Source organism: Diadema setosum, chromosome 14 (assembly GCF_964275005.1).
Source record: "Diadema setosum chromosome 14, eeDiaSeto1, whole genome shotgun sequence".
Lineage (NCBI taxonomy): Eukaryota > Metazoa > Echinodermata > Echinoidea > Diadematoida > Diadematidae > Diadema > Diadema setosum.
This window is the reverse complement of record NC_092698.1, coordinates 14,431,633-14,457,575: the sequence shown is the minus strand read 5'-3', so window position 1 is coordinate 14,457,575 and position 25,943 is coordinate 14,431,633. Positions and strand designations below refer to the sequence as shown.

General features: G+C 39.2%; 1 protein-coding gene across 1 annotated transcript; it reads right to left on the bottom strand.

The window, feature by feature from the left end:
• Positions 1 to 1,307: 1,307 nt before the first annotated feature.
• Positions 1,308 to 25,487, bottom strand: LOC140237637 (uncharacterized). Its single transcript, XM_072317563.1, has 6 exons — positions 25,359 to 25,487; positions 8,287 to 8,360; positions 6,544 to 6,636; positions 5,546 to 5,653; positions 4,334 to 4,488; positions 1,308 to 3,643 (listed from the first exon to the last, which is right to left on the bottom strand). Exons 1-6 carry the CDS (start codon positions 25,414 to 25,416, stop codon positions 2,830 to 2,832), a joined length of 1,302 nt encoding a protein of 433 aa, XP_072173664.1. The 5' UTR covers positions 25,417 to 25,487; the 3' UTR covers positions 1,308 to 2,829.
• Between the last annotated feature and the right edge of the window lie 456 nt (positions 25,488 to 25,943).

Below are 25,943 nucleotides of genomic sequence, written 5' to 3'. Positions count from 1 at the left end.
GATTACCCTACGATAGACTGTCTCTGAGCGACTGATGATGCATTCAGAAGATTTTCATAGTATTCGTTGCAGTGCGGAAACAAAAGCTTTTCAGAATTCGTCCCAAATCTTCATGAGGTTTTGTTTGTTTTGGGTGTTATTTTTTTTTTCCAGAGAACCACGACGATATTCCGTTGAGTTGGGGTGTCGTTCTGCTAATACCGTATTTATGAGCAAATTCCACTGAATAATTATTCTTTTTATTGAGTGACTAAGGGTTGTAGTTTACAATGTATCTGTGAAAGATTTATTTGTTCTTGAAGTTTTCCATTCCACCTGAATCCCAGGCATTACTTACTACACAGTTCATTCCTATATTTCAATTACATGTATTATTCTTTTTTAGACTATATATATATATATGTACATATATATTTATTTATTTATCTATACCACTCAAGAATTCATTCACTCACTTATCCATTTACTTGTTTCATGTCATTTGAAAGCTTAAAACGGAGGGCATTACTCGTTGAGCACCAGCGCAACAATATCAACTTTTTCAGGTTTTTTTTTTCCATCTTTGAATAGACAGAGTAATACATATATTGAGGATAAAATGGAATGATTACTGCCAGTACAGTGTACTTGATAACCTCAGCTAGGACGTGGTGTAGGCCTTACAATACCCTATACATGTATTGTTTGTGAGAAAACAGAACAATACAGAGCCGAACGGGGAGTAGTGTAGTCCACGCATAATTGCCCTTTCCCACTGAAAGAACATTTCTTTTCTTTTCTTTTCTTTTCTTTCTTCTCTTTTGTTTAATATGTGTGTGTGAGGGAGGGGTGTTTTGGACAATCCTTGGAGTCTGTGACAAACTGTCAAAGATCTTGGGTGTAACATTGTTCGCAACTTTTGCTCAGATTTGTAACATACATGGACCCTCCCTATCCCCAATTTTGTTACAGGCCACCTCACAAAAGCTTCTGAGTAGCCACATTCCATCTCAAAACAGGCAAACAAGTAGTGATTACTGAAGAAGAAGAACATGGACATTTCTGAATTAACCATAAACCAATGCCAACCTTTGCTCTACAGTTATCCATACTTTAGGGTGTTGTTGTTGTTGTTTTCTCTCACTTTCTCCAGCTGAAAAGGGGTCCATGACTGACTCATACACTGACTTGCACCTTCAAACACTCTCGTATGACTCTTGCCCATGACAAGAACTGGAACTTCAAAGACAGCACATCACTGAATCACAGACACCACCAAAAATCAAACACACCATTGACATACAATACGCCATACACTGTATTGTAAATGATCGCATATTGGATATGCATATGTATTACATGTAGTTCTTTTCTAGGGCTGCATGTGGCAATACATCAATAAATATCTTGTAAGAGGGTGTAATTACATTGCATATGATCAACAGACAAAGTCACAACTCCAAAGTTTCACATCGTAGAATCGTAGACAAATACAGCTGTAATTGACATTGTTCTCATTATGAAGATTAATTTTCCTCTTGTTCCTTGTATTTTCTTCAATTATTTACAGACTTGAACTTATATTGCTTCATATCCCTTTTCAAATACATGTACACCCATACAATGTCTGTGGTGATATACAGAATGAATGAGAAGATAGCAAAAAATAGGGCATTCCCTAATACACATGATACATGTACATGTAGTACAATGAGGTAGACACATTCAGTCATTGTGTTGTGTTGCATTACACATGTATAAGTAAGGTTATTCAAACCAAATTTCTCGACATAGAGTTACAAACATTACTGGAAAGTTTGTCACTGAAATACGACTAAATGCGGGGATGACATTTTGAAGAAGAATACAGAGCACTCTCATTATAACAAACAAGGTTACATGCATTGTAAAAGGTTGGTGTAGAAATAATATCCGTATATCTTTATATGCTGGTAATTTATATGTTGCCTATGATTAGATTAAGGACTTTTGTTATAACAGGAGTCGCCTGCATCACATCTTTGCAGTTAACCTGTTCCCTGTCAGAATCTGGAATCACCATTGACTTTTCAGAGTAGCTACCACGTTCCTGAGCACAATGGTTGAATCCCATTTAAGTTTCTTTTGTAAGTTCAAATTTCCCATTTACAGCACCATCAGCATTCCATAAGAATTTAAGCAAACTACATTTTCTGGTACCACTGAGATGATATGGATGACAGCCAAATGCATCACAAAGTAACATTGCTTGGTATGAGTGATACATTTGTGTTTGATTTTAAACGTTACAGGGGTTCGACTGAAGATGTGTTTTAATTTCACCTATGTTGTCATATATTGTACCTCTAATTGCTTTGAATAATGTTTTCAAGACGATGCCGTCATTAAAACACCACTTAGGCACTATAAACATGACAAATGAGACATCTTTTATTTTGCTGGTATTGCTTTGAGAATTGCCCGAGAAAAACAGGTATTCTTACATAAACTGGTGGAATTTATGATATGAAAATTAACAATGCCATCAGAATGTCAGTAGTTTTATGTCAGAAGCTTTTACAAAGTACATGTACATTGTATTGTCATTTATTCAATTAAAATCATATGATAGCAAAACAGGATCTTTCTCCAATGCCTAATTAAGTTAAATGCAAGAGGTGCTCACTCTGCCTAAAGGCAATTGAGAAAACAGACGTGTTAAAGAGTGAGGTACAATCTTCACTGCACTTAATGCACCTCAGGAGGAAAACTGTAATTTTACACCCAATCAGTCTACATACAACTGTATGAAATACATAACTGTAGCACATCTACCTCTTACTGTAAGTGCTCAGCCATTACACAGAACTGTCATCTTGCATTCTCTTTACTCTTCTTTTTCTTTCTCCGGGTTATATCCTCATCTTTCCTTGCATCATCACTACCCACATCTTTCTTCCACTTGGCTACCTCTGTCATATTATCAACTACTTCTCCCATTTCGTCGTCTCCTGGAGATTTACTACGATCTTTATGCTCTTTGGATTTCCTCTTATTTTTCTTGCCCTTTTTCTTCCTTTTGATGGGCATTTCATCTTCATTTGACACCATTACATCATTGGTTTGTATATCGTCTATCTTCTTGCGTGATGTAGCCTCCATGGCACTAGATGTCTGACAATCATAATCATCTACCACTCTCTCCTGCTGTTTGGTCACTTCTAACTCACCCCTTTCAACACCAACACTGTCATCAGGTCTCTTAGAGGTCTCCTTTGCATGAAGTCCACCATTCTTAATATCCTCTTCTCCACTCCTTTTAAGTTTCTTCTGCTTCTTCTTTGATTTCTTCTTAGGCGTTTCCTCTTCTGCTGGCACCATTTCTCCATTAGCACAATCATCCATCTCTTCACCAGTTCTATCATAATTCCACTGAACTCCTTGACTGTCTTGTGCTGATACTGTCCTATCATGCTTCCTCTTCTTTTTCCTTTCTTTCTTTTCTCTTCTTCTGGCAGAGTCTCCTCCATCCTCCTTTCTCGTTAAACTTCCACTATCATCAGCCTCCATTTTTGTTTCCACGTTTACCACATGATTTACCTTCTGGATGCGGTTGCCATGATGATTCTCTTGCATCTGGATTCGTTTCAACTTTCCAGACAGATGAAGCCCATGCCTGGCTCCCCTGAGAAGAAACCACAAAAGATGATACCAAAGTTTTAAATGAAGTGCTCCCCAATCTCAAAACCTTACTTTGCATAAAAAAATAGCCTCATAATCTCAAGTTCCCATAAGGGAATCTGATCTGAAATGACAACACATTGTACAGATGTATTACACCTCACATGCCTGTCCTATATTTACAAATTAGACTACAATACTGCCTATATACGCTTTCATTTGATTTGAAGATTTCTAGAATAGAGCAACAAGAAAGTGAACTTAATTTTAAACATCATAGTTGATTGGAGGAATAGTTATTTGCTTTTTTGCTATTAACATGCAACTCACATGGATCTAAACTCAGTGATACTTGCTTTGCCAGCTCATTCTTCATGATAAACTACTGCACTCACAGGATTATGGTGTCAGTGTTCTGTCCCCACATTCCAGTTTGGTTGTTATGTACACAATTATGTAGGCAATTAGATACAGTGCACCCCTGTTATAGTCAAGTCCTCGGGACCGGTGGTTTTCTTTCATTTATCAAAATTTCATTAACCAAACAGTATATTGTGTAAAGATGATATTTTGGGACCTGAATCTTTATTTTGTTGTGATGATACATTTGTTATCATAAACTGTGTTCATTAAAACAGGAGTGCACTGTATTTTAGTTACATATCTTCAACTGAAATGTGAAGTAAGGAATTACTTGTGGGCGGTCCTCCCTCCACAAGCTTTGTACAATCTTTCGTCATTTCCCTCGTAGGACTCTGGTGGATCTTCGTCACTCTCACTGTCCTCTGACGATGATGACAGTGAGGTTTTCTCCTGGGAGATCAATCCATCTGCCTTCATGGTGCCATGCTGTGATGAAGACAATCAAATGTGAATTGAAGTATCAGTTGCAAAGTATCGGTACATATTTGGTGAGATTAAATTGCATTCCCTGTTTCCTTTGGGAGACCAAAGGGAAGGGCCACAAAACACTGCATACCACAGAAAACATTGATGTATTAAAGTACATAGAGCTTTTTGAAAGCAAATATTACAGCTTGGCTAAGAACTGTGAAAGGTGCACATACTAAGCATGCTAAATAAAAACTAAGGGGGAAAAAAAGAAGAAGAATTGCACTATACATTCCAAATATAAATCAATTGATGGCTCTATAAGGTGGTTCCTATTACAGCCAGTTCACATAATGGAACAACATCAGAAAGGGAAACCTTGATTACATATCTATGGCTACATGCTGTATGAATATACCACAAAATTTATCTAGTCAAAGCTGGTAATAATTGAGTAACATGATAACAATCGAAGAAGAGGGAAGAGAGGATATATATTCAAATGCTCTGGAATTCAAGAAATGTAGTCATTAAGACCTTGTCCTGCTATATGTACAGAGACACTCCCACTGTATTTGCAATGCATTTCTTTTTATTATCCTAACTTATACATATATATTTTTTGTTTTGTTTTTTTACAGGGCAAAATTTCTTTAAAAGCTGCAATGTAACAAATAGAATAGAACGGGGGGAGGGCGGGGGTGTTTCAAAAAGCTGTTCGTAAAGTTACGAACAAACTTACGAGCGACTGGTGATCAGTTCTTGTGCTGAATTATGGAAATTCTTATAAGTATAGCACATCAGAACTGATCACCAGTCGCTCGTAAGTTGTTCGTAACTTTATGAACAGCTTTATGAAACAGGGCCCTCTGTCTTTGCTCAACAGTTTGGTTCACATATATGGTAGGTTTTGGGAAACAAAATGGGATAATTTGTAATCCCTCCTGGGACACTTAGATTTGTCAGAAGAACTCAATTCATAAGTAATTTATGCTTGGCATTTTTTCATCAGGCTTATATCTTATCAAGCTGTTTGGCACAAATGTGTACAAAGTGAGTAAATGTTGTCACGCACCTTCACAAAAGATCCATAAAGAAGAGACTTTGCTTTGACTTTTGCTGTCTTTCGCTTGTTTGATATGAGGTCGTCCTTGTTTCCTTTTGAGCTGACCTTCACGCCTTCCTGCATTAGGGTTAGAAAGAATGAGTATGTGCTCATGAAATGAATAATTGGGACAAAAAGGGAAAGAGAAAGAGGATCTGCTGAAGAGTGTACACACAGTACAAACTCAGCATGTGCTACTTACTGGTAGTTTAGATGGGTCAAAAGTATGCACCACCAAAATGCAGAACCTGAGCAGTACATTGTATAGCTGTTCATTAATCTTACACAATCATTATGATACCATTTGTTGTTCACTTTTGCTGCATGCCATCTATTCTTTAAAATGTGGCAGACTTGATGGAGAAGAATGAATCATGCTGACTGGAGACTGATGTCAGTCCAGCTTGGATGTTTACTTTCTAGCCAAACTAAAGTGGGCATCCCACCGACTTGGATACTAGGTGGTGACCTGGCACTGCCACCTCGCAGAGACCTATGGTAACCTATCAGCGGCAAAGTGGAGACGTTGCAGAGAGAAGACATCTAGAGATGTCGCAGTGATGTCCTTACGACTTCTGGGTTGTAATGTTGTTTGGAAACATCTCTGACATCGCCCTGGAGTCGCCTTCTTGGTGAACGTGCAAGCCATTTCTTGGTCTTTTGAGTCGCACAAGTTGCAGTGACGTCTCCTCTAGTGGGTTCTATGACATTTGCTCCTACAACAGTTGCTCCCATTTAGATAAGTCCTTTTAATGATGGTACTGATGCTAGTCTCAGTTTTGTTTTGACCCCAACCCCAAAATGAGTAGGTCAACAGAAAACATACCTCTGGTTTGTATGGTCTTTCAGCTAATTTCTTCAATGGCAAGCCATTCGACATTGGGAATGAGCCAACGATTGAACATGCCACAGCTTCTCATCCTGAAAGAGATCAAACTACAGTGTAGTACCAAAGCGCATTACTTTACCTCACTGTTTTCGACAGAGATGTTCTTGGCTGCTGAATTGAAGACATGATCCCACCAGTGGAAAGAGAATTGCTCCCCTGCATTGTGTCCCATCTGCATGAAGAAAACACAGTATACCACCATGGATAAGGCAAATGTATGATGCCTTAATACCAGTTAAAGGCATAATTTACCATTTGCAGATGAAACAAAAACCTAGCATAAGTGCTTTGAAATAGTTCTAAAATGTGAATTAGGGATAGAAACAACTGCTGTAAAAAATTGAATCTGTATAATCAATGTTAAGTACTGTTAAATAAAAAAAATGTGAACAATAGATATAATAAAAATGTTTCCAGACTAAACCATCTACAGTTATGGTTTATTAAGAAAAATACTGATATCTCCCTATATTTTAGGTTTTACTGCAGAAATTTTATATGGTAGGGCGTTTTGCGATACAACAGACTTTCACATACACTGTATGCATCAAATGTGATACCTTGAACATTTTTTAAATCACTGCTCCCAAAGGTAAACAGAACCCAAGGTGTATAGATTGGTATTTCTACCAACAAATTAAATCATGCTTTCTCTTCTATTTGGCAACAACAAGAAGGGACTTGTTTAATTCTTTCCCTGGTTTACTTTTTGTCCCCGCAGAACGAGTTCGAGCAGGGGACTATGAAATGGGCTCCGTACGTGTGTGTGTCCGTGTGTCTGTCTGTCCGTCTGTCCGTGTGTGTGTCCGTGTGTGATCAAAATCTTCAATTTGCTACTTCTCTGTCATTTATGAGCCAATTTTGATTCTGTTTGCTTTATATGATAGCACTACATGGGAGCTTTCAAACTTCTACACAGAATTTCAGTTGTGACCTTTGACCTTGACCTTTGACCTATATTGTACATTTTGCTACAAAATGCTACTCCTTCGCCATTTCTAACCTGATTTCGATTCCGTTTGCTTTATGTGATGGCACTAGGTAAGGGCTTCAAAACTTCTACACAGAATTTTGACCTTTGACTTCTTTGACCTTTGACCTTGATTTTTGACCTGTATTGTACATTTTGCTACAAAATGCTACTCCTTCGCCATTTCTAACCCGATTTCACTTCCGTTTGCTTTATGTGATGGCACTAGGTGAGGGCTTCAAAATTTCTACACAGAATTTTGACCTTTGACTTCTTTGACCTTTGACCTTGATTTTTGACCTATATTGTACATTGGCTACAAAATGCTACTCCTTCCCCATTTCTAACCCGATTTCGATTCCCTTTGCTTTATGTGATGACACAAGGCGAGGGCTTCAAAACTTCTACACAGAATTTTGACCTTTGACCTTGATTTTTGATCTGTATTGTACATTTTGCTACAAAATGCTACTCCTTCGCCATTTCTAACCCGATTTTGATTCCGTTTGCTTTATGTGATGGCACTAGGTGAGGGCTTCAAAACTTCTACACAGAATTTTGACCTTTGACTTCTTTGACCTTTGACCTTGATTTTATACCTATATTGTACATTTTGCTACAAAATGCTACTTCCGGCGGAGACATATATTACGCACCGCGTAATTTCTACTTTTCCTTGTTCTTTTCTTTCTTTTCTTTTTTGAAGAAAAGAGACTGCTAACAGTGCTATGCACATTATTGCCCACAAGAAAAGAAGAAGAAAAGGTGCAGCAAGCAAGGTTCAGAGTGTACATTACTAGTATCCAGACTACACATGCATTCAGGTTATTACCTCTCCTATATTTTACTTACCCCTGCAGTGTCGAACTTAAGTTTTGGTTTGATGGCATCAGTTATCCCTGATTCAGTTCTTCCTAGGCCTTTCCCTGTGAGAATGACATTCAATAGTGAACACAATACAGCATCTCATCATTTCATGTCACAATAACATAAAATCTTCATATCCTATACATTTATACATGAATATATAAAATATAGCGCAGGCATAATTTACCATTTGCAGTTTAAAAGTTAATAGTATAAAAGTACACCATTTGCTGGTAAAATAGGACACTTGTAGATGCACTTAAAGGGTGTGTACAGTTCTGGTCAAGGTGAGGATTTAGCATTTAACGTTTTGCGAGATATTCAGAAACCACTCTATGAGATGTCAAAGAGCATGCAATTCTAAGGGGTATCAAAAGTTTATTTGATGAAAATCGGTTTTGGAATGGCTGAGATATCCAAAAACAAGGTGAAACAAAGAGATCCTAATAAAAGGCGTGGCCTGTCACCTTTATTATTAACACTTTTTTAGATATCTCAGCCATTTGAAAACCAATTTTCATCAAACAAGTGATGGTTCCTTCTTAAAATTACATGAGAAACCTCTTATGAAATATAAGAGGTTTCTCATTATCTCACTTAGGAATGTTCAAAACATGAATCCCCACCTCCACAAGTACTGTACAGTCCCTTTAAATTTGTGATACTTTTTTCATCATACAGAGACACCACTCTGTTGACTCCGGGTGCTCCCACAGTATAACTGTGTGAAGCTAGGAGCGCCCCAGGGTAACTTATACATGTACTACATGTATAGGGCAAACTCAAGTCAAGTTGAACTTTCATCGATTCTGTGTCGACGTGTCTGGCCGGCTGTGCATGTGGATCTAATTCTAACGTTAGACCTAGTTTGTCTGTCATCCTCAGACGATAGTATCACAAAATTCCACCGAATGACGCTGGCTAGACCTTTCACTCTCAATGTTCGTATCTGGCTGTTGAGTGTTGGCTGCTGCTGGGCCTGGGAAAATGGAATTTGAAAATGGAATTGCACAACGAAAAAAGTGATGGCTCGTGATTACAGTCAAATATTAAAAGATGTAGCCAAAACTGCTTAGTTTAAGACATATAGTAAGGAAGACGGATTAAAATGCCACAAATTTCATCCATTCCCCAAAATACAGCTATCTTAATTTTGCTCCCAGGCTCTGTTGTATACAGTCCCGCTCGCGGTAACCTGTGGGGGTCCGTGTCACTCCCGCGATTACCGCGTATGCCCGCGTCCTCCCGCGTACTCCCGCGCTCTGTCATGCAGAATTTTCGCAAGTCCGTGGACGATGTGTGCGGCGCCAAAAATCGCGACAATACCGCACACAGTACAGGGAACTCCCGCCCACACGAGCGAGTGCGAGTTGTACGATCGCGATTGCAGCATGCATGCACACTGTGCACAGCACAGCTAGCAGCGCGCGATTCAACATTGTGCTTGTAGTGCTGTTCCTGACGACGCAATGTGCACTGTATGTGTTACGAGTGGCGTAATCACAGTACAAAACTTGTACAATTCGGTACATTGAAAAACAAATGTGGAATCAATCCCAGCAAAACCCAAGTAAAATTTAATTTATGCTACATATCATTAAAGACTAGAAGACATTCGCATTGGACCACGAACGCAACGGTATAATATCGTTACCTTCTCATTTCGAGCGAGTCCCGAGGAGGCATCGAACGGCAAGAATCAATGCAACATGACAGTTTGTGCAGAACGTCGAATTGATTTCCAGTCCCATGAAAACAGCACGATGTGTTTTTTGCGATAGTAGTAGGCCTACAGTATTCCTGTAGGTACGTAAAGTACAGTTTGTAGGCCCACTGGTAACTTACGCACCTGTGTCTCACATCTAGTTCTCCGACCGTGCTGTCGAACTTATGACCGCCGAGTCGATTGGTTGGCAGTACCAAAAATAATAATAATAATAATAATAATAATAATAATAATAATGATAATAAAATAATGATATTGCCTTCCATGTGTTTCTGGTACCGCATGGGCTAATAAGCCTGTGCTAGTTCGTATCAGCTGTTAATTCCCTGTCACAGCGTAAGGCAACGTACGAGAAAGATTTTTTTTTTTAAATTTCCATTTGTTTGCTTTACTTCTGGCTTATATATTTGCCGTAACTTTATGCCACGAACGTCAGAGAATAAAGTTTAGCAGAGAACCATGAAAACACGTGTAGCCCCTAAAGAACGTGTATTCCCCGAAATGTCATTGATACTCACAACCTGTCGAGAAAAATGCGATCACAACAGCTGGCACGCGCGATCGACAATTTGTTGAGCGCCCTGCGGCCCGTTGCACTGTTTGTTTATTAAATTTGCTGAAGTTATATGAAAAGTTAGGAACCATACCGTGCTCATATGAAAAATAGAGCTAGAAAACAACTGTCGTATCGCTTAGAAATATCCGTAAGGAAATTATAGAGCTAAAAGAAAATTATGATGTCATGAATGACATAAATGATTATTGGAATTAGCTTTTGTGAAGTGAGTAAATGGACGGCACAGACCCCTTGCAAAATGAGAGGAGACAATAAAAATTATGATTACAAGAGGAGGCAAAGAGTAGACACAGACGATGTAATACGATTCGAAAAATAAACGCATTTGTGAACTCTCATCTTCATATGATTTGACAAGTCTCGATTTTACCTCCTGACTAGTGTATTCGCTCAGAACTTCCCGTGAACACGCAGGGGAGTTGAAATTTGTAGCTCCCGCGATTCCCGCGTTCGCCCCAATGAACACGGAAGGCATGCAAGCTTTTGTACCTCCCGCGTATTCCCTCAACTTCCTCTGAATATCACGAGAGGGATGAGAGATTAGTGCTCCCGCGTTTACCGCAGAAGCGCTTTCCACTGAAAAGAGAGCGCGAACTTAATTACCCCGTAATCCCTCCTCTGGTATAGAGTAAGGGAAGGATGCGAGATTATTGTAACTCAATAAATAATAGAAAATAGGCCTACTTTGATGCTGATATGCATGTCTAGTACAGTCATTGCTATAGTATACTTAAGTTTCTCAAATATAACCATACCCATAGATTATATAGTGCGTTAATTCAAGCAATTCCGCCTCCCTGCTTCAAGTCTAAGATCTCTAGCTGGTGCGGATTTGAAGAAAATGGTTCCAAGTTCATTACCGGTACTACCTATAGCTATAGTGATGGCCCTGAGCAAAATTGGCCATAACAAATACTTTGTCAAGAAAGTAGAGGGCAACGCTTGTGATTTTGATATTTTTTTTCTTTAAATAATGAAAACACTTGGTGCTCATGTAGAGGACAGATAGATAAAGACAGTTATACCAGTTTGTTGCTTGTCTAAAAGAAAATTATAGAGGTTATGGTAACAGAGTTATTATGATAGTAGTAATAATGACAGTAATAAGTAGAAGACGAAGAACAGAAAAAGATTGATATTAGAATAGATGATTGGTGTATTTATATGTGAGTACAGTACGAAAGATGAACGTATTTGTTTGTTTTTAAGGTGAATGCTGAATACTCTAATGATTTGATAAATTTCCCTCTTACCATGGATTTTTGTTACTGCTGTTATCAAAATGAATAATACAAGGACTTGTAATATTTTAGGGATTTATTTGCCATCATATATTACTAGAAGAAAAAAACGTGTACGGAAAACAAAATTGCCTCAATTATTTGATTATGAACCAGAGCTGGTGGATTTGAAGAAGTACAGTATACCATTTCTGGTACGACAATCCTGAAAAATTGTGGCCAAGCAGGACCAGTGTTAAAATAAAAAATAAAAATAAAAAATATTCTGGAATGGATTTGTGTAAGGTTGTATTCACGCTGAACCTGCTGTGAACACGGGAGGAGTCGAGATTTGTAGCTCCCGCGATTCCCGCGCACGCTCCAATGAACACGGAAGGGGTGCAAGCTTTTGTACCTCCCGCGTATTCCCTCAACTTCCTCTGAGCATCACGCACGAGAGGGATGAGAGATTAGTGCTCCCGCGTTTACCGCAGAAGCGCACTCCGCTGAATAGAGAGTGCGAACTTTGAAATTACCCCGTAATCCCTCCTCTGGTATAGAGTTAACAAGTGAAGGATGCCAGACTATTGTAACTCAACTATAGAAAATAGGCCTACTTTGATGCTGATATGCATGTCTAGTACAGTCGTTGCTATAGTATACTTAAGTTTCTCAAATATAACCATACCCATAGATTATATAGTGCGTTAATTCAAGCAATTCCGCCTCCCTGCTTCAAGTCTAAGATCTCTAGCTGGTGCGGATTTGAAGAAAATGGTTCCAAGTTCATTACCGGTTATACTACCTATAGTGATGGCCCTGAGCAAAATTGGCCATAACAAATACTTTGTCAAGAAAGTAGAGGGCAACGCTTGTGATTTTGATATTTTTTTCTTTAAATAATGAAAACACTTGGTGCTCATGTAGAGGACAGATAGATAAAGACAGTTATACCAGTTTGTTGCTTGTCTAAAAGAAAATTATAGAGGTTATGGTAACAGAGTTATTATGATAGTAGTAATAATGACAGTAATAAGTAGAAGACGAAGAACAGAAAAAGATTGATAAGAATAGATGATTGGTGTATTTATATGTGAGTACAGTACGAAAGATGAACGTATTTGTTTGTTTTTAAGGTGAATGCTGAATACTCTAATGATTTGATAAATTTCCCTCTTTACTGACCATGGATTTATGTTACTGCTGTTATCAAAATGAATAATACAAGGACTTGTAATATTTTAGGGATTTATTTGCCATCATATATTACTAGAAGAAAAAACGTGTACGGAAAACAAAATTGCCTCAATTATTTGATTATGAACCAGAGCTGGTGGATTTGAAGAAGTACAGTATAAAATTTCTGGTACGACAATCCTGAAAATCGTGGCCAAGCAGGACCAGTGTTAAAAATAAAAAATAAAAATAAAAAATATTCTGGAATGGATTTGTGTAAGGTTGTATTCACGCTGAACCTGCTGTGAACACGGGAGGAGTCGAGATTTGTAGCTCCCGCGATTCCCGCGTACGCTCCAATGAGCACGGAAGGGGTGCAAGCTTTTGTACCTCCCGCGTATTCCCTCAACTTCCTCTGAGCATCACGAGAGGGATGAGAGATTAGTGCTCCCGCGTTTACCGCAGAAGCGCACTCCACTGAATAGAGAGTGCGAACTTTGAAATTACCCCGTAATCCCTCCTCTGGTATAGAGTTAACAAGTGAAGGATGCGAGACTATTGTAACTCAACTATAGAAAATAGGCCTACTTTGATGCTGATATGCATGTCTAGTACAGTCGTTGCTATAGTATACTTAAGTTTCTCAAATATAACCATACCCATAGATTATATAGTGCGTTAATTCAAGCAATTCCGCCTCCCTGCTTCAAGTCTAAGATCTCTAGCTGGTGCGGATTTGAAGAAAATGGTTCCAAGTTCATTACCGGTACTACCTATAGTGATGGCCCTGAGCAAAATTGGCCATAACAAATACTTTGTCAAGAAAGTAGAGGGCAACGCTTGTGATTTTGATATTTTTTTTCTTTAAATAATGAAAACACTTGGTGCTCATGTAGAGGACAGATAGATAAAGACAGTTATACCAGTTTGTTGCTTGTCTAAAAGAAAATTATAGAGGTTATGGTAACAGAGTTATTATGATAGTAGTAATAATGACAGTAATAAGTAGAAGACGAAGAACAGAAAAAGATTGATAAGAATAGATGATTGGTGTATTTATATGTGAGTACAGTACGAAAGATGAACGTATCTGTTTGTTTTTAAGGTGAATGCTGAATACTCTAATGATTTGATAAATTTCCCTCTTACCATGGATTTTTGTTACTGCTGTTATCAAAATGAATAATACAAGGACTTGTAATATTTTAGGGATTTATTTGCCATCAGATATTACTAGAAGAAAAAACGTGTACGGAAAACAAAATTGCCTCAATATTTGATTATGAACCAGAGCTGGTGGATTTGAAGAAGTACAGTATACCATTTCTGGTACGACAATCCTGAAAAATTGTGGCCAAGCAGGACCAGTGTTAAAAATAAAAAATAAAAATAAAAAATATTCTGGAATGGATTTGTGTAAGGTTGTATTCACGCTGAACCTGCTGTGAACACGGGAGGAGTCGAGATTTGTAGCTCCCGCGATTCCCGCGCACGCTCCAATGAGCACGGAAGGGGTGCAAGCTTTTGTACCTCCCGCGTATTCCCTCAACTTCCTCTGAGCATCACGAGAGGGATGAGAGATTAGTGCTCCCGCGTTTACCGCACTCCACTGAATAGAGAGTGCGAACTTTGAAATTACCCCGTAATCCCTCCTCTGGTATAGAGTTCGCAAGTGAAGGATGCGAGACTATTGTAACTCAACTATAGAAAATAGGCCTACTTTGATGCTGATATGCATGTCTAGTACAGTCGTTGCTATAGTATACTTAAGTTTCTCAAATATAACCATACCCATAGATTATATAGTGCGTTAATTCAAGCAATTCCGCCTCCCTGCTTCAAGTCTAAGATCTCTAGCTGGTGCGGATTTGAATAAAATGGTTCCAAGTTCATTACCGGTACTACCTATAGTGATGGCCCTGAGCAAAATTGGCCATAACAAATACTTTGTCAAGAAAGTAGAGGGCAACGCTTGTGATTTTGATATTTTTTTCTTTAAATAATGAAAACACTTGGTGCTCATGTAGAGGACAGATAGATAAAGACAGTTATACCAGTTTGTTGCTTGTCTAAAAGAAAATTATAGAGGTTATGGTAACAGAGTTATTATGATAGTAGTAATAATGACAGTAATAAGTAGAAGACGAAGAACAGAAAAAGATTGATAAGAATAGATGATTGGTGTATTTATATGTGAGTACAGTACGAAAGATGAACGTATTTGTTTGTTTTTAAGGTGAATGCTGAATACTCTATATGATTTGATAAATTTCCCTCTTACCATGGATTTTTGTTACTGCTGTTATCAAAACTTATACAAGGACTTGTAATGTTTTAGGGATTTATTTGCCATCTGATATTACTAGAAGAAAAAACGTGTACGGAAAACAAAATTGCCTCAATTATTTGATTATGAACCAGAGCTGGTGGATTTGAAGAAGTACAGTATACAATTTCTGGTACGACAATCCTGAAAATCGTGGCCAAGCAGGACCAGTGTTAAAAATGAAAAATAAAAATAAAAAATATTCTGGAATGGATTTGTGTATAAAAGGTTGTATTCACGCTGAACCTGCTGTGAAAACGGGAGGAGTCGAGATTTGTAGCTCCCGCGATTCCCGCGTACGCTCCAATGATCACGGAAGGGGTGCAAGCTTTTGTACCTCCCGTGTATTCCCTCAACTTCCTCTGAGCATCACGCACGAGAGGGATGAGAGATTAGTGCTCCCGCGTTTACCGCAGAAGCGCACTCCACTGAATAGAGAGTGCGAACTTTGAAATTACCCCGTAATCCCTCCTCTGGTATAGAGTTAACAAGTGAAGGATGCGAGACTATTGTAACTCAACTATAGAAAATAGGCCTACTTTGATGCTGATATGCATGTCTTATGCAGTCGTTGCTATAGTATACTTAAGTTTCTCAAATACATGTATGTATTAACCGTATATACCCATAGATTGATAGTGCGTTAATTCAAGCAATTCCGCCTCCCTGCTTCAAGTCTAAGATCTCTAGCTGGAGCGGGTTTGAAGAAAATGGTTCCAAGTTCATTACTACCTAGTGATGGCCCTGAGCAAAATTGGCCATAACAAATACTTTGTCAAGAAAGTAGAGGGCAACGCTTGTGATTTTGATATTTTTCTTTAAATAATGAAAACACTTGGTGCTCATGCAGAGGACAGATACCAGTTTGTTGCTTGTCTAAAAGAAAATTATAGAGGTTATACTGTAGTAACAAAGTTATTATGATATTAGTAATAATGACAGTAATAAGTAGAAGACGAAGAACAGAAAAAGATTGGTAAGATGATTGGTGTATTTATATGTGAGTACAGTACGAAAGATGAACGTATTTGTTTGTTTTTAAAGGACAAGTCCACCTTTATATACATAAGGATTGAGAGAATGCAGCAATATTAGTAGAACACATCAGTGAAAGTTTGAGGAAAATTGGACAATCCGTTCAAAAGTTATGAATATTTTAAGTATCTGCGCAGTCACTGCTGGAAGAGAAGACTACTACAGTGTATGATGTCACATGCGTACAACTATATAAGGAAAATAAAAGGAGAATTTCACAAAACTTTACTTTTTGAATAAAGTGCACAGTTCTTCGACTTGCTACTGACGTATGTTAAGGGTAATATTATTCCCCCTGCCTTCTGAAAGAGAGAAGTTGAGTGTTCTTTTGTTATGGGAGAAAAATGGAAATGTGTTGAATTTTCTTTATTCTTTCTTTATATCGTTGTACTCATGTGACATCACAAGCTATAGTAGTCTTTTCATCCAGCCGTGACTGAGCAGAAACTTCAAAAATTCATAACTTTTGAACGGATTGTCCGATTTTGCTCAAACTCTCACTGATGTGTTCTACTAATATTGCTGCATTCACTCAACTCACATGTCTATGAAGGTGAACTTGTCCTTTAAGGTGAATGCTGAATACTCTATATGATTTGATAAATTTCCCTCTTACCATGGATTTTTGTTACTGCTGTTATCAAAATGAATGATACAAGGACTTGTAATGTTTTTAGGGATTTATTTGCCATCTGATATATAGAAGAAAAAACGTGTACGGAAAAAAAAAATGTATAATATTTGATTATGAACCAGAGCTGGTGGATTTGAAGAAGTACAGTATAAAATTTCCGGTACGACAATCCTGAAAATAACTTGTGGTCAAGCAGGACGAGTGTTAAAAAAATAAATAAATAAATAATATTCTGGAATGGATTTGTGTAAGTTTGTATTCACGCTGAACCTGCTGTGAACGCGGGAGGAGTCGAGATTTGTAGCTCCCGCGATTCCCGCGTACGCTCCAATGAACACGGAAGGGATGCAATCTTTGTACCTCCGGTACGTGCATTCCTTCAACTTCCTTTAAGCGTCACGAGAGGGGTGAGAGATAAGTGCTCCCGCGTTTACCGCACTCCACTGAATAGAGAGCGCGAACTTTGAAATTACCCCGTAATCCCTCCTCTTCTGTATAATAGTCTTTACAAGTAAAAGATGCGAGATTATTAAGTTTAACTCCAGAAATAAAAGAAAATAGGCCTATACTATAGCTACTTTGCTGCTGATTATGCAAGACTGGTACAGTCGTTGCTATAATATACTGAAGTTTCTCAAATAAAATATGCGTTAATTCTAATTGTTCCGCCTCCCAATATACTTCATGTCTGTAAAAGATCTCAAGCTGGTGAGTTTGAAGAAAATGGTTCCCATGTTCATTATACTGATGACCCGGTCCAAAATCGGCCATAACAAATCTCTGCCAAGAAAGACTAGTATTGGTTAAGTGCAACGCTTGTGATTATTTTTCTCTTGAAGAATGAAAACACGTGGTGCTCATGCAGAGGAAAGATAGAGAAAGACAGTTAGTTTGTTGCTTGTCCAAAAGAAAATTATAGAGGTTAATAGTAACAAAGTTGTTATGATAATACTAATGACAGTAACAAGTAGAAGAAGAGAACAGAGAAATATTTGATTAGATAACGGGTGTAAATAATCGTGAGTATATACAGTTCAAAAGGTGAACGCATGCTATTTTGTTTATTGGGTGAACGCTGAATAATATTGCTGAGTGATTTGATAAGTTTCCCTCTAACCATGGATTTTTGTTACTACTGTTATCAAACTAAAAGATAAAAACAAAGACTTGTGATGTTTCGAGGGATTAATTTGCCATCTTTTATTACTATATACGTTTCCGAAAAATGTATATATTTATACATTGTATAAAATTTCATATTTGATTATTTATTATTTTATTAAGAACCGGAGCTTGTGGATTTGAAGAAGTACAGTATAACATTTCTGGTACGACAATCCCGAAAAATGTGGCCATGCAGGACCTATGTAACAAAAACAAAAAAAGTATGTTCTGGAATGGATTTGTGTAAGCTTGCATTCACGCTGAACCTCCTGTGAACACGGGAGGAGTCGAGATTAAACTTTGTAGCTCCCGCGATTCCCGCGTACGCTCCAGTGAACACGGAAGGCATGCAAGCTTTTGTACCTCCCGCGTATTCCCTCAGCTTCCTCTGAGCATCACGAGAGGGATAAGAGATTAGTGCTCCCGCGTTTACCGCACTCCACTGAATAGAGAGCGCGAACTTTGAAATTACCCCGTAATCCCTCCTCTTCTGTGTAATATAATAGTCTTAACAAGTACAAGATGCGAGATTATTTAAGTCCAGAAATAATAGAAAATAGACCTACTTTGATGCTGATATGCATGTCTACAGTCGTTGCTATATTATACTAAAGTTTCTCAAGTAAATATAACCGTATATACCCATAGTTTATAGTGCATCAATTCAAGCAGTTCCGCCTCTCTGCTTCATGTCTATATAGATCTTAAGTTGGTGAGTTTGAAAAATGGTTCCCATGTTCATTACTGATGACCCGGACCAAAATCGGCCATAACAAATACTCTGTCAAGAAAGTATTGATTAAGAGTGCAACGCTTGTGATTTTTTCTCTTGAATAATGAAAACACGTGGTGCTCATGCAGAGGAAAGATAGCGAAAGACAGTTTGCTGCTTGTCTAAAAGAAAATTACAGAGGTTATAATCATAGTAACAAGGTTGTTGTGATGATACGAATGACAGTATAGAAGAAGAAGAAGAAGAAGAAGAAGAAGAAGAAGAAGAAGAAGAAGAACAGAAAAAGACTGATTAGATAACAGGTGTAAAGATGTAAGTATAAGGTTCGAAAGATGAACGCATTTGTTTGTTTAAGGTGGATGCTGAATACTATGCATTTGACAAGTTTCCCTCTTCCCATGGATTTTTGTAACTACTGTTATCAAAATGCAGATCAAATCAAAAACTACTTGTAATCTGTTGATGGATTTACAGGTTTGCCATATTACATGTATACTATGAAAAAAAAAGTTTCCGGAAAAAAAAAATGATTAGTAGAACCAAAGCTTGTGGATGGGAAGAAGTACAATATAAAATTCCCGGTACCACAATCCCGAAAAAATGTGGCCATGGATAGGACTAAATGTAACAGAAAATAAAATTCTGGAATGGATTTGTGTATGCTTGTATTTGCTCAGAACCTCCTGTGAACGCGGGAGGAGTCGAGATTTGTAGCTCCCGCGATTCCCGCGTTCGCTCCGAGGAATATGGAAGGGGTATACGTGCAAGCTTTTGTGTCTTCCGCGTAATCCTCAGCACCCAAAGTATTGTGGAGCTGGTAGCACTTTCCGCGTATTCCTTTAACATTTAAGCCTCTGAACATCATGAAAGGAGTCTGAGATCAGTGTTGTGCTCCCGCGTTTACCGCAGAAGAGCACTCCATTGAATAGAGAGTGCGAACTTTGAAATTGCCCCTCTGTATCCTGTCTTAACAAGGGGAGGATGCGACATTACTGTTACTGTTACTCCAGTAAAGAAAATGAGTTTGATAACTGGTGGGTTTGAAGAAAAGAATGCACAGTTCATAAATACATGAAATAGACATTATAGTGATTGCCAGGACCAATATCCTGCCAAAACATGAATATTCTACGAAGAATGTATATAAATTGCGTATCGAGCTCCTCGCTGTTTGTCTTCCTCTTTTTCTTTTCTTTTGACTGATGAAACCATTTGGTGCTCAGAGGAAATATAGAGAAGACAGTTGCCTTATCGCCTATCGGAAAGGACATTAAAGAGGTAAAAGAAACGAAGTTACGATGATACTAGAAGACGCAGAGAAGAGCAGCAAGATTGATCAGATTAAGGATAGTACAGAATAGATTATTTGAATACAATTCAAAAAGTGAACGCATAGTGAAACCATAGGTTTGCCTTGACAAATTTTTCTTCGTCTGCGTGTGATGAACACTTAGTAAGGTTATGAAACTATGTGACAAGTTTTCCCTTTTCACTTCATTGGATGTCAATGAAATCTACAATATACACTTGATATTGCAACAACGTCGAGGATTTTGCTTGCCACGTTACGACTCAAGTTCCCGGGTGTACAGCCATCATTTGGATATTCACCGTATGTAATATTTTGCCGCCAGATGAAGAAATGCATGATCACTCCGTGTCGTGGCAGAGAGGTAAGCTTTCGTTAATAGCGTTCATCAGAATATATTTAACATATGCATTTAAGATCCGGAGCTTGTCGATGGACATGGGAAGGGCAAGCATTCTGTCAAGGAAGTGAGGATAAATACCGACAAACTCTTCGTGAAAGTGAGGAGCATTTTAAGTGAAAATAAAGCATGCCTATTATATAATTTCAATAACTGCCTGTGGTCTGTGAAGGCATTAACACTGAAAGTGGTCATGTAAATGAGAAGAAAGGTAGTAGCTCCCGCGTAGTCCCGCTCTCCCTGTTTAACTCTCAATAAGGGAGGGGACGGGTAATGACCCTTGAAGCTCCCGCGTGCTCCCGCATTTTGTAATCACAATACAGGCAAGTTGACGACCTTTGTTTCTCCCGCGTATTCCCGCGCCCCTTCTCTCGATACAGGAGGGGTAATCAGCTTTGAAGTTCCCGCGTAATCCTGCACACCCTACTTTCAATACGGGCGGGATACGAACCTCGTCACTCGTGTAATCACACACTCTGGATATCACTTATGAAGTATCAGTTGGGGGAGGGGCACTCTCTACTCTCAATATGGGAGGGGGATACGAGCTATGTCACTCATGCGAAAATGAGAAAGGGATATACCCCGTGCCAGAAAATAATTTTCTATCACACCATGATGCGTTAACTATAGTATATACCATTATCGCTAAGTGATTTAGGCCACTAAAAAAGAAAAGAAAAAAATGTAGGCACTTTGTATTCATGGTACTGTTAGATCAAAGATTCAGAGCTTGTGAAATTGAGGAAATGCAATTATATCTAATTGAAAACAGGGATATAGGAAACAAAAATCATATATTACATTTTACTGTATCTATTTGATGATCATGATTTTAAAAATGTTCAGGATATCACTTTTTGGTGCAAATGTGTAAGTCAGTTGTATCACAAAACATCCAACCATACCTTTTTTTTTTCAATAAAGCCTAAACTATAAGGAAATAACGCCATTTTTCTCATTAAACCATAACTGTAGAGAAGAAAATGTGAGCAAGAATATTTCATTGCTTAATTGTGCAACACAATCTTTTTTTTTTCGAGAAAAGTATGAATGTGAATTTATTGCCAAAGATTGAAGAACTTTCCCCAGAAAATGTGTCACAGAGCAAGTGCACAAATTATGAAAGAAATAGAAAGGCTTTTTGTTATTTCTCTGTTGGTCTACGATGTTTCATCACCTGATTAAACAAAAAAAGGAAATGTAAACGGGCACAAAATAATACGGCAGGGGTACGAGCTTTATAGTAACTCCCGCGTTTCCCGCACAACGCGCTCTCAGTACGGGAGGGGTGCAAGCTTTGTAACTCCCGCGTTTCCCTCACACCCTGGGGTGGGGTACGATCTTTGTTATCCGAGCTTTGTAACTCCCGCGTATTCCCTCAACTTTATTGTGCAACCCATTTTTTTTTCGAGAAAAGTATGAATGTGAATTTATTGCCAAAGATTGAAGAACTTTACCCAGAAAATGTGTCACAGAGTAAGTGCATAAATTAGAAAAGAAATAGAAAGGATTTTTGTTGTTTTTCTGTTGGTCTACGATGTTTCGTCACATGATTCATGATTTAAAAAATAAAAGAAATGTAAAACGGGCACAAAATAATACTGCAGGGGTACGAGCTTTATAGTAACCCCCGCGTTTCCCTCACACCCTGCTCTTGATACGGGTGGGGTACGATCTTTGTTATCCGAGCTTTGTAACTCCCGCGTATTCCCTCAACTTCCTCTGAGCATCACGAGAGGGATGAGAGATTAGTGCTCCCGCGTTTACCGCAGAAGCGCACTCCACTGAATAGAGAGTGCGAACTTTGAAATTACCCCGTAATCCCTCCTCTGGTATAGAGTTAGCAAGGAAAGGATGCGAGATTATTGTAACTCAAGGAATAATAGAAAATGGGCTTATTTTGATGCTGATATGCATTTCTAGTACAATCGTTGCTATAGTATATACATTGTATTTAAGTTTCTCAATAATAAACGTAAGGAAGTAGATTGAGCGCAACGCTTGTGATTTTGCTTTTTTTTTTCTTTTTCCCTTGAATAAAGAAAACACTTGGTGCTCATGCAGACGAAAGATAGAGAAAGATAGTTTGTTGCTTGCACAAAAGAAAATTACAGAGGTTATAGTAACAAGGTTGTGATGATACTAATAGGCCTACTGTAATGACAGTAATTAGAAGAAGAAAAAAGAAGAAGAAGAACAGAAAAAGATTAGATAACAGTAGAGAAAGTGCATAAATTAGAAAAGAAATAGAAAGGCTTTTTGTTATTTTTCTGGTCTACGATGTTTCATCACCTGATTAAAAAAAAAAAAGAAAAGTAAACGGGCACAAAATAATACGGCAGGGGACGAGCTTTATAGTAACTACCGCGTTTCCCACACGACACGCTGTCAGTACGGGAGGGGTGCGAGCTTTGTAACTCCCGCGTTTCCCTCCAACACCCTGCTTTTAATAGGGTGGGGTACGATCTTTGTTATCCGAACTTTGTAACTCCCGCGTTTCCCGCACAACACGCTCTCACTATGGGAGGGGTGCGAGCTTTGTAACTCCCGCGTTTCCCTCACACCCTGCTCTTAATACGGGTTGGGTACGATCTTTGTTATCCGAGCTTTGTAACTCCCGCGTTTCCCGCACACCATGCTCTCAGTACGGGAGGGGTGCGAGTTTTGTAACTCCCGCGTTTCCCCTCACACCCTAGGGTTCGATCTTTGTAAACTCTCGTATCCGCGTGCTTTGTAACTCCCGCGTTTCTCCCACACTCCTCCACTGAGTACGGGAGAGATGTGCAACTTCCCCGAGAATGAGTAGCGATTTACGGATACCGTACATGTAGTAATTTCTTCACAAGGTTTTCTCCGTACAAGAATATGTATTTTATTGTTTAAAGATGAATCTTTTTTTTTCTGGAAAATTATTGCATGGTTCGATGTGAATTTATTAACAAAGATAGAAGAACTCTTCTCAGGAAATATGTCACTAGGTGAGTGCACGAAGTCGAAAAGAAAGATTTTTTTTTTTTTTTTTTTAATTTCTCTGTGAGTCTAGAAAAAAACTTCGGGAAATCACGTGCTTGTAACATCGCTCCATTCGTAATACTGCTTTGCAGTTTTGTGCAGTGGACTGACAGGAAGGTAGAATCGAGTCCCTTTCACCTCGCTGCTTACAGGGCCCTATCCCTCCCGTGCGAGTTACTAGTACGATGTGCTGGCACGTGGAATTAAATTACAATGAGGCAGCTTTCTTTGCGTGCTTTTCTTCTTACTCTGCAAATAATTGCAACTGTCACTGCGCTGGTTCGTCTGCAAGCACACGCGCTATGCAAGGATGTACCTGTAGGCCAACACAGCGCAAATCGCACACTCGGCCATGCGAAGCATAGCATTGTTCATACATTGCGTTGATCGTACATCGGGCTTGCGTTGATCGTACATCGGGCTGTTTTGGCGTGTTTCCCACACGATAAATTGCACGCGGTCTCGCTGCGTTGTACTCCCGCTGTATTCCCGCGTATCCCTGCAGGTATGTCGGAAGCGAACACCGATTTATCCACTCGACGAAGCACGCGGGAATACGCGGGAGTGACACAGGTTACCGTGAGCGCTACTGTATAGCCATGTCTGGAGCATGTGGAGTGTTCGTGTACGTTACGTGGGCAACCACTGTATTAGCATAGACTTTACACGTAAAACTTGAACGAAAGATCGGTCTGTATCTGTCCGTCGGGGAATGTTCGCGGAGACTGCGTCTGGCTTCACGGATCCCCTCCGTATACAAGACCGTTCGCTAGCTGTAAGTCGCCATTTTGAATCTGTAAAGCCAATCAAATGCGAGGTACTTGTTTTATTGAAAAAAACACGTAGAAACTACCTCGCATGTGATTGGCCATTAGATAGATTCATACTGTATGTTTCTGCAGTTTGAACGTGACGACGCGACGGGCTGGTTGATGTGTGTTTTACGTTGAAAATTCTACCAAAATGTTGGATTATTCATTAATCTGGTGAGTGTAGTGTATTCTTGAATAGTTGATTTCACTATACAAGATTAAATTTGCCGACCTAGGGACGTGAATTAGACGCAATCGAGAAGGGTGAGGTACCTCACCCAATTTTCCATAGAGACAGTGTCAGTGGTTAAGAACATCCCCACAGCAATGGGTACTGTACCTTCCGTCTGTCTACGGAGGACAGCATTAATGGCAAAATATAAAAGAGTCCTCCGGACAGACGGATCTTTCTAACGTAAAACATGCATCTATTATGGAAGTGGATACGGGCCCGGGTCTCGCACAGCAACGCTAACACCAGCACCGAACTTGAAATGAAGAAAATGATAATCCCTACGGGTTAGTGACATAGAGTAGTCTAGTGTGTTGTCATAACATGGGGAAAAAGTACGTAGATTCTAAATCGCTATTAAACACAAAGTAAACGGCGCGGCGGAGCTCGGTTCAGCAGACCACATTCAACACCGAGCCCAGCTCAGCACCAACTACCGGTGCTAGTGCTGAGATAGCACTAACGTTGTTAGCACTAGCACCGAACTTGAAATCACCCACTGGTACTACCACTACCGGGCGGTACTAACAATGTAGCACTAGCACAGCACTGTACTGTAGCATCCATACTCACCACACATATTTATCAGCGTGTGGGACTGAAGCGATCCTTGCGCGAGAGCCGAGTCGAGCAGCGAGTATAAGCGCCATTGAAGCTTACGTTAATACAACGTTTATTTACAGGCGGCGTATACGTACCTTGCATCCATCCGTATTTTTGCATTTGATTTTTAGCAAAACAATTGTCAGCCATCATTGCAGATTACCAGCAGCCAGCACAGCGATCGACAGCCACCGATATCACCTGTCACTACACCAACGTCCACGTGATTAGTGAGCACTCACGTACTAGCGAGCGCGTATAGTACGGACTCCGCGTGTGTTTTGCCTACATAACACACGATAACGTAAAGCTAACATCTCACAGTACACACAGAATGCATATTATGCATAATGCTAGTACAGTGTGCTAGCGCAGTAACTGCAACTGTTTAGTACGGTATCGGTGACTTACGAAACATGCTATGTCTGTGATAAGTGTTTCGTCATCTTGCTAATCAAGAAGGCACGCCGACCGACCGGGGCGAAGAAAGCCAAACAACTGGCCCATGATGGCCGTTGTGTTCTGAGGGACACCACAACAGACAAGTTAAATTACATAAAACTAACAAATAGACAAAATCTTAGCTGACGCCTGAGCTGAACCCGGCCGTACCCGCACGTACACGTCATAACAGTCCACACACAGCACAGTCGCTGTCCGCATTAAGTTTACAGCCAACA